At 36.9% G+C, this 9,421-nt stretch overlaps 1 protein-coding gene across 4 annotated transcripts; it reads left to right on the top strand.

Annotated features, from left to right (window-relative positions):
* The first annotated feature begins 381 nt into the window (after positions 1 to 381).
* ccne2 (cyclin E2) lies at positions 382 to 9,073 on the top strand. Of its 4 annotated transcripts, none has more exons than XM_084089877.1 (11): positions 382 to 475; positions 5,279 to 5,319; positions 5,411 to 5,486; positions 5,590 to 5,643; positions 6,234 to 6,382; positions 6,681 to 6,816; positions 6,907 to 7,053; positions 7,165 to 7,395; positions 7,485 to 7,596; positions 7,684 to 7,841; positions 7,928 to 9,073. In XM_084089877.1, the coding sequence occupies exons 2-11, from the start codon at positions 5,306 to 5,308 to the stop codon at positions 8,030 to 8,032; spliced, it is 1,182 nt and encodes a 393-aa protein (XP_083946003.1). In that variant the 5' UTR covers positions 382 to 475; positions 5,279 to 5,305; the 3' UTR covers positions 8,033 to 9,073. The 4 variants fall into 4 exon arrangements, with proteins under 4 accessions (XP_083946003.1, XP_083946005.1, XP_083946004.1 ...); XM_084089879.1 differs by having other exon boundaries at positions 402 to 475; positions 5,593 to 5,643; XM_084089878.1 differs by lacking the exon at positions 382 to 475 and adding an exon at positions 4,343 to 4,361.
* Positions 9,074 to 9,421: the final 348 nt, after the last annotated feature.

Here is a 9,421-nt window from a genome sequence, read left to right as displayed (position 1 = left end):
TTGACCGTTTTCAGTGGTTATGAGGAGCAATATGAGAGAGAAATTTGGTAATCATTGTTTAGGTACATTAAACCATGTCATTGCAACATGGTAGCCTACTTATGAAGCAGAATAGTGGGTCATATGTCTAATTCTTTTTGAAAACTTAAGGCTTTCTTCTTCATAAAACGAGTCGGACATCATCACAATTTTGTAAACATTTTTATTGATTTACATTAGTAAGCTAGAGGACATCGTCTTTCAAAACATGACCTGCGCGAAAGAGAAGAAAATAATAATGCGTCATTGTAGGGGAGACCGGGGACGGTTGTAACACGGGGCTAGTTGTAACACTACCAATTCCACCAATCAGGGATAAGATAGGAGTTATGTAACAGTTTCAGTTTCCTCAGGCTTCCTTTACGATCGCGCACGGAGGGTTTTAAGTCTGCGTTGCAATCTCTCCTGAAGCTACAGCAGGAAATCAAATTATGAGGTAAGAAAGTAAAAAAAAAAAACATAACAAGATAATATTTTGTTTAGTAGCCTACTTATACCGTTGTAGATAATGTTATATGAGTTATATCAGGTCAAACTGTAGTTTCTAAAGTAAAGAATGGTGTATCAACCTAATTTCAAAGCACCATGCTAATACAGAACAATAGTGACAGTGGCGGGGTAGGTTGTAACACACACACACACACACACACACACACACACACACACAAACAGGTACACACATCTTTGTGGGGACTCTCCATAGACTTAATGGTTTTTATACTGTACAAACTGTATATTCTATCTCTTTACACTAAACCTACCCCTAAACCTACCCATCACAGAAAACTTTCTGCATTTTTACATTTTCAAAAAAATATAATTTAGTATGTTTATTAACCCATTTCCCTCGTGGGGACCGCTGGCTGGTCCCCACAATGGAGGTGATCTCATGTTTTACTATCCTTGTGGGGACATTTGGTTCCCACAATGTAATATAAACCAAAACACACACACACACACTCTCTCTCTCACACACACACACACACATATGAATGTGCACGTACAGACATGAACACACAAACGCACACTTGTGATGCACAAACACACAAAATATGCACATACACTCCTCATACTCACACATATTTTATTGTTGCAGCCATTCATTTAAAATAAAAATGTTGTTAATAAAAACCCTTAGTTTTTGTGCATTTTGTCTACCTGTTACAACTTACCCCAGTATGTGTTACAACCTACCCCAGTAGTGGGGTAGGTTGTAACAAAGGACCACCTTGTATTCATGATCATCTCACAAAGTCTGTGATATATTTGAAGAAATTTAAATTGTTGCCATTTGTAGTAGACAAATATGGGTACTTTGCCTAAAAGTTTCAGACGTGTAGCTAAAAAAAAAAAGTCGTTTCAGGTGCTGAAGAAAAAGGTTTTACAACCGTCCCCTGTCTCCCCTACCCAGCACTTCTGAAAATGCACTTCCGAATGCATCTCTGTCCCCAGCACATTTCAAACCAGACTGACTGCGCAAGTTATACTGTAACCACATGGAAGCTTTCCACTCAGGAGCGTTTCAAGAACCCATACCAAGCTGTAACTCAACCCAACTAATCTCTCAAGAATCCCAAGCCATGATTAGTGCAAGCTTATTATTCATTGTACCAGTGTGGGCATTAACCTTAATAATGCAGATTTCTAACTGTACCCATTTAATCGTGCCCTCCTCGTTCTTTTACTGAATGGTTACATGCATCCCAATAAATATATATTTAAAATCTAAAATGAAAGTGAAGTGAGTTTCCTCTAGTGCCAAGTGACTTGTAGCTTGTACAGAAATCTGTATTCATAATGTTGAAGCTAATATGGAGGTTTTTGCTAACTGATTAAGATCTGAAAAGATTAACCAAAATCTAAAATATTTAATTTTTATGTCTTGACTCTTTTGGATTAATTGTGGCTGCTTTAGTGTTAATGATGCCAATATTTTTTTTTACAGTTTTTTACAATCACTTTGTTACTATTTTCAGAACCTTGATGTCAGTTTTCACAACTCTAGACACAAAACTCACAACCAATGATCAAAATGCACATTTTTCAAAACTCTAACCCTTTTCTCAATTGCTTGGATACAATACACATAAAACTTAGATCATTTGTTCATTCAACAAAAATCACCTGTTCAATATGACACAACTTAACATCAAAGTACTACTATTTCAAAAGGCAATTCACAACATTACATTTAAAATGAGTGTCTATTCATTTCCTTACAATGATCTAACTATCAATTGATACAACTGCTCAAAGTGATAAGTAACTGTTGCATTACTCTTAATGCATAGTTGTATGGAAACATCCATTGTGATGTAGATGAGAACCTGTGGCCAAATCCACAACACAGAGTTGATGACAATGTAGAAGTACAGTAATCACTCCTGTTTTGTTTCTTACAGTACAAGCAAGCAAGTTGAGGAACACTGCATTTGATGTTTTACAGTATACTGTCTTTTCTTTTCTATTTCATAGCTAATTATTTTTGCTTTGATTCAAATAAACCTATGTTGTGATTGTACTGTAGTGTTTTGCATCAATATATTACAAACTTTGTTCAATGATTCCACTGTGTCTGTAGTATTCTCTCTACTACTGTAGTACTTTTACAGAGATGTATTTACTGTACATAATGAAACCTGTATCACCTATTTTGTTCTACAACAATGTACGAACAATGACACAGTGAAACTATCGGTTGCTTGTGTGTGGGTGATCTATAGTTATGTTTCAATGGTATTTCACAGTAAATTTGTTTTTTGAACCAATGATTGTGCAAGTGCAAGATTTCTTTAAAGATGTGAATGCACAATGCAATGTTTTGAACATTAGACAGCCTGTGTTACAAGTGATAACCGTTTTGAGTTTTGTGTCTAGAGTTTTGAAAAATGACTGAAATCAGACAGAATCAAGGTTCTGAAAATAGTAGCAAAGTGATTGTAAAAAACTGTAAATTAACAAAGTATTTCAATTAATAATTCTTTTTATTTGGCCAGGGAAACAATTAATGCACTCACAAAATTAAAATGCCTATTAAAATAAATTCTTTATAAGGAAGTTAATTTGTGACAGTGGTAATGTAGTTAGGAAGGTTAGCTTTTTGTACTGGCTGAATTGTCTGGAAAGTCCTCTCAAGTGAATCCATCAGACATTCAGAATTCATAGTTTTGTAAATATTCATGAAACATAGACTATCGGGGATCTTTGCATTTGGGAGACATTCATGAAGTACATGAAGAAGTTATTCATTTTCATATTACACGTAGCTGCACTTTTCTTCACCCCGGATGTGACGTATTTTAACATACACAAAAGGTTGAGCGGGATTACTGTTGAAGAATTCGCGCCGATTTCGCTTCAAAAAAATTATTTTTGGGATTTTGATCTCTCGAAAGGTTGATGGAATGCATTATTGCTTGTTCACGTGTTTAAGTACGAAAGCTGTCGCGTTGATTTTATATGAACAGAGCTGTCTTTTCTGAGTGTTTTATTTTGTGTTTCTCTCACCGGAAACCCTGCAGTATGTATAGTAGTGTGTTCATGTAAGTGTATGGTTGGATCAAAATAACAAAGTAACAGGGAGTAAGAGACATAGAAACGCCTTGTCAGAAAAAAAATTGTATATCGTGACAGAATTAACATTTCCTTGAAAACAACAGAAAAAAATCTTCTAGTTGATACATTTACACCTATGATTGTGAAATGCAAGTAATATTACGATAGGATTGATGCTAAAAAATACATTTCAACACGCTTTTCATTGCCTGTCAGAAGGGCTGATCTCTCTTCTCATGGGTTTGTTTACAAGAGCACGTTGTTTCTCATGGAATAACGATGATTGGTTCAGACCGAATCAAATCCCCGCCCACGAGAAGCTGTCAAACTAGGAAGCGTCTCCTTCGACTAAAAAAACTCTCATAATATCACATAAATGCAATGTTTAACATACAGACCCACTCGCATATGGTGCATTAGGTCCTCGGGCCCCGGATTCGTTTAACCGGGAAAGCAGGAAAGCGCGTTTTTTACATATTTAAAACCAAAGGTCGGCGCGGCCATAAGCAAGTCTACAAACCACAAACATTCCCGTAAGTTTCTCAAAAACGATCAACATAATCATTTCTAAATCAATGCGGATTTTTTTTAACAATACACATCAGGCCATCTGATCATTTTTAGCTCGAAAACACAATGTTATATATAGTTTTTTGGGTTGTTTTTAAAAGCTGAAAAGAGCGCCACGCATGCGCAGTAGCCACGAACCGCTTGACTATATAATGCTTGGCGCGCCATTCATTCATTCATTCGCACTGAACTCTGCGGTAAGGACACTTACTTTAGTCTTCTTTCACCTATAATATTTCTTACTTTAATCTTACCTCTTCAAAATCGTGTTACAATCATGTTTAAGCAGGAACCGTGCTGTTGTTTTATGTTACTGTTGGTTTAAAACGGATGTTTGAGCCTTTTAACCAGTCATCTATCTACGACTAGATGAAGATTCCTGCGGGACCCTTAAAAGCAGCTGTATTTAGCTTTATTATTTAGGAAAAGGGGACAATTCATATTTTCAGAACCATCTTATAGCCAAATGTTTGCTGTAATGTCGAGCTCATAGGGGGGGATGTTGTTGAAAGTTAGCCAGCTCTGCTAGGCGCCAGATTAGATCGTATGTACGTGGACGTGTCTTCGTAAACTTCTTTCTTAAATGAAGTAAATACTTGATATTGTGAAGAGTCGTATGGATTTTCTACACACTAAGGAGTTCCCTGAACAGTATTCTCGGTTAAACTGGTGTTTAATGCGCTTTTAATAGCTATCAGATGGGTTTTTGTGGGGGCAGCTGTAGTCTCCCGCTTCATGTAAATTGGCGCGGACTGTCCTTTCATAAACCTACAGAACTGGATCACGTATTTCTGGTTTCTGTAAAAACATAATACTACTGTTTGTGCAGACTTTGCATTTACTCTTAATGCCTTTTAGATTTTTTAACTGTTTGGCTTTTAGTTCGTGTGAATTATAGAAGTATGATAGACTATTTCTGGTCATGTATGTACTTCGCTCCAGTCAAATGGCTTAACGTTATTGTTAAGCCTTTTTGTCGAAAGTATTTCTCTTAAACGCTTTATTAATGATATTTTAATAGTGCTTTATAGACGACATGTAGTTACGTCGTTATTCTTCCTTGTGGTTAATTCACTTACATTGTGACTTAACGTTGTATGTTTCTGCTTCACAGGAGAAAAGCACACCATTTGTTTAGAAAATGTCAAGACGCAGGTAAGAACTATTTGTCGAATCAATATTTTATTTACGCTAACCCTAAATAAACGACAATACTTATTTCTGTATTACTTATGTATTTCAATAGTAGTCGCCACACATTACAAGAAAGAAATGAAAACGCACCAGAACAGAACAAACCGCAGAAGAAAAGAAAAGGCGAGGTGAGATAACTTACTGCTATTTATTTGACATTATGTTTCTGAAACGTGTATAATCTTCTTTCCAATGTACGCAAATATTTAAATATCAAAACCTTATTTTCAGCAGTGCAATAGAAGAATCCCGTCAGCAGCTAAGAAACAAAATTATGAAATTCAGGTGAGCTGATTTGTTTTATCATATGTAAAATGTATATTTGTACATGATTTGTATTATTCATCCAGAGTTAAAAGAGCCAAACTAATTGTGTTTCGTGTAAGGAATGTTAGTCTGTTAGCATATAGCCTATGTTAGTTTTTCACTAGCAGTCAGTTTATTATGCAGTCATGCAATTATTCAGTCATGCGCAGTAATGGTCTCACTACGCGCCGTGACGTCACGCCCAGACCCTCCCGCGTTTATTCCCTTTATTCACCAGCCCGCGTAAAAAATCTTTTTTAGTTTAGTATAGTATTTGTTATCTTTAGTATTAACTTTGTGTTTTGAAGCTGCTATATTAATATAAGGTCAGAAACATGAAATGCTGTTGTTTGATACCTGAAAGCATATTCATGTGCAGCAATACAGAATATAAACTATATACAATGCACACTATAAGTGATTTTATGAAAAGAAAAGTAATGGAAACACTATGCTTACTCTGTTCTTATTCATGCCCTATGTAAGTGTATTTGGTTGAGCCTTATTCATATAATCCAAGTAGTAACAGCATACTTTTTTTTTTTTTTTTTTTTTTTTTTTTTTTCTAGAACCGTTGTTTTGAAGGTGATAATAATCCCAGTGTCTTAATCGAGACTCCTCAGAAGGAGACTCATCAGGAGACCGGTAATCTCTCTGGTTTTAAGCACTTCAGATTCAAGAACCTCTTTGTGAAGCCCTCTCCTCTGCCATGCCTCAGGTAGGACCTGATCACAGCGTCTCATGCTTTGAAAAGTGAAAGTAAATGCTTATAATCAATGTTTTGTTTTTTACAAATAATGCATAATGAACCGAACACTTAACGACATTAGATTAGTTTCTCCAAAGGAGAAAACACGGGTAAAATCAGTGAAAACTATTTGGCTATTTATTACCAGCATTTTGCAATGCACAAGCAGGATTTATTTGTGATATCCAGAATGTGTTTTTTTTAAGTTAATTATCATTCAATGCTTTCTCTCTGGTTTAATGGCACACATTTAATGTTGTCCTGACAGTTGGGCCAGTTCAGATGATGTGTGGATAAAGATGCTGAACAAGGAGCTGAAGTATGTACATGACAAGGGCTTCATCCAGCAACATCCAGCCCTGCAGCCCAAAATGAGGTCTATTCTACTGGACTGGCTCATAGAGGTATGTTTGTTTTCATCCACATTTGTAATGGTTTTTTTTGTTCTTGTCATCTAAATGTGTTTAAAATGATATTCATTTCTTTATGTGAAGGTCAGCGAAGTTTATACTCTGCACCGAGAGACGTTTTACTTGGCTCAGGACATCTTTGATCGCTTCATGCTCACTCAGAAAGACACTGGCAAAGATCAACTGCAGCTCATCGGCATAACATCACTCTTCATAGCCTCAAAGATAGAGGTACTTCGACTTCGTTTTGACAGTGTTAATACATTTTGTAGTCAAAGTCAACTGAAGAACATCACAGAACTCCACGGTGCCACTTTTCTCACAAATATCTCTGTTTGACAGGAGATTTACCCGCCAAAGCTGCAGGAGTTTGCTTATGTGACGGACGGGGCCTGTAATGAGGAGGAGATTCTTTCTAAAGAGCTTGTCATGTTGAAGGCGTTAAATTGGGAGCTCTGTCCTGAGACGGTCATCTCATGGTTGAAGCTCTACTCTCAAGTGGACTCTTTGAAGGATGACGCCAGTTTCCTCATTCCTCAGTTCTCACAGGAAACCTACATCCAAATCGCACAGGTGAGACTTTAGCTCCTTTGAAGTGAATGTGTATATTGTTGTTTTGTTATATCTTGATGCCCCTTCTGACTCTTGAATCCTCTCTGCAGTTGTTGGATCTTTGCATTTTGGACATTAATTCTTTGGATTACCGGTATGGAGTCCTCGCTGCTGCTGCATTTTGTCACTTTACGTCTTTTGAAACACTCCATAAAGTATCAGGTGAGCTTTCTGATCTTGGATGTGCTTTAAGGATTGAAGTTGTTGTGTCTGATCTGGGCTAAGTATTTCCTTTTTCTTTCCCACCAGGGCTCACATGGGACATCATATCGAGCTGTGTGCGGTGGATGAACCCATTTGTGCGGACGGTACGTGAATGGCCCAGACCACAGCTGAAGGACTTCAAAAAGGTGGCGGCAGAAGATCGACACAACACACAGACGCACGTGGACTATCTGGCCATGCTGGTCAGTTCTCATTTTCATCGTCTCCTCAGTCAGGTCAGTTATTTAAGGTTTAACAAGCTTTAACACAACCTTGTGTGTCTTTTCAGAGTGAAGCACATGATCGGCAGCAGGACAGCTTGGACCGGATGTCTCCGTTGGCTGTAGCGGGAATATTGACCCCTCCTAAAAGCACTGAGAAACCTCCAGTCTGACGGGTTTGAGGAGAACATGGCGTAGCTAGTCTTCATTATTGCCATCACAGCCCAGAGATGTGAGACCTTCTAGACCAACGCATCCAGAGACACACAGTTGTGGTGCTTTTTGGGTGGTCTATAGGAAACAAATCAAAGGCTGAGATGTTAAGATGTTATGTGTGAAATTGAGGGAGAACCTAAATTTGGTTTCCCGAAGCAGTATTTGAAGCACTCAAAAGTGCCTTCCATCGAAGAATGGATTAAAATCCATTTTCTGAAGCTAGAAGTGAAACGTGAATGATCTCAGTCTCAGACTTACCCTGCTTACGAACTTCTGGCCACATTGCCAGTTCAGAGGTGTGCACAAATGCTGCTGCTTCATGGATCATATGTTACCTTTTATGTTGTGTAAATACAATTTAATTTTATTGCGTGTGTGTGTGTGTGTGTGTATGTGTGCGCTTGTTATGAAATGTTCTGAATTTTGTCGTTAATGTGGTCCAATGTCAACCCAGTGGTGCTAAGTCTGCTTGTTAAACCGGACAACCCTGTAAGACGAGCGGAATCGGTTAGTGGTTTATTTTTATTTTTGTGAACCTCATTCCCGTGCTTTTATTCTCCTGCGATTGGAAGATATTCCTGTAAGACTTGACTGTTTTTACCCCTCAGAAGTGAGTTTAACCAAACTGAATTTAAGCAAGCTGCGTATTTATTTCATATAGGTAGATTTGTATTATTTGAATTGCAAATTTTCTTTCCTCAATGCCAAAGGCATATTTAATAATTTGAGGTGCTTGCTATTTATGAATTACATGCCTTGTTTGTAGCATAGCCTGATTTAAATTTGACCTGGACTTGAGCCAATGGTCTTAGCTACATGTGTTGGAATAAGAACTGTAAAAAGTACTATGAATTGTACATAAGATGTATATGTGTACAAATAACAATGTCAATCTTCTGTAATTTACAATGTGAAGTTATTAAAAAAATGAAAGAAAAAGAGCCATCTTCTTTGTGCTTAGACTAAGTGGTGGGTGAATAAAAAAGAATTGGCATGATAAAACAATTACTCCAGTCTTCAGTGTCACATGATCCTTCAGAAATCAATTTAATATGCTTATTTGCTGCTCAAATGTTTCTTGTTGAAAGTTTAATAAAATAGGCTTAATATTTAGTTGGAAATCATTATTCATTTTGTTTTTAGGATTCTTTGATGAATAGCATTTATTTGAAATTATAACTATTTTACTGATCCCAGTCTATAAATATATAGCCTATATGCACATAAAAAATCCAGAGCCAAACATACCAGAAAGGTGTCATGGCCCTTCTATATATATAAGCATTAATTTTACGCTTATGCCACATTTAACTAAACATTCAATTGCATTAGATAATATATCTGAA

This window comes from Abramis brama (genome assembly GCF_963993115.1).
Source record: "Abramis brama genome assembly, chromosome: 17".
Lineage (NCBI taxonomy): Eukaryota > Metazoa > Chordata > Actinopteri > Cypriniformes > Leuciscidae > Abramis > Abramis brama.
This window is presented reverse-complemented; position numbering and strand designations above follow the sequence as displayed.

Excerpts from the sequence above, each read along its gene's own strand:
- ccne2 (XM_084089877.1), top strand. Across the intron at positions 5,644-6,233 it reads AACAAAATTATGAAATTCAG|AACCGTTGTTTTGAAGGTGA; the intron begins GTGAGCTGATTT and ends TTTTTTTTCTAG. Across the intron at positions 7,842-7,927 it reads TGGACTATCTGGCCATGCTG|AGTGAAGCACATGATCGGCA; the intron begins GTCAGTTCTCAT and ends GTGTCTTTTCAG.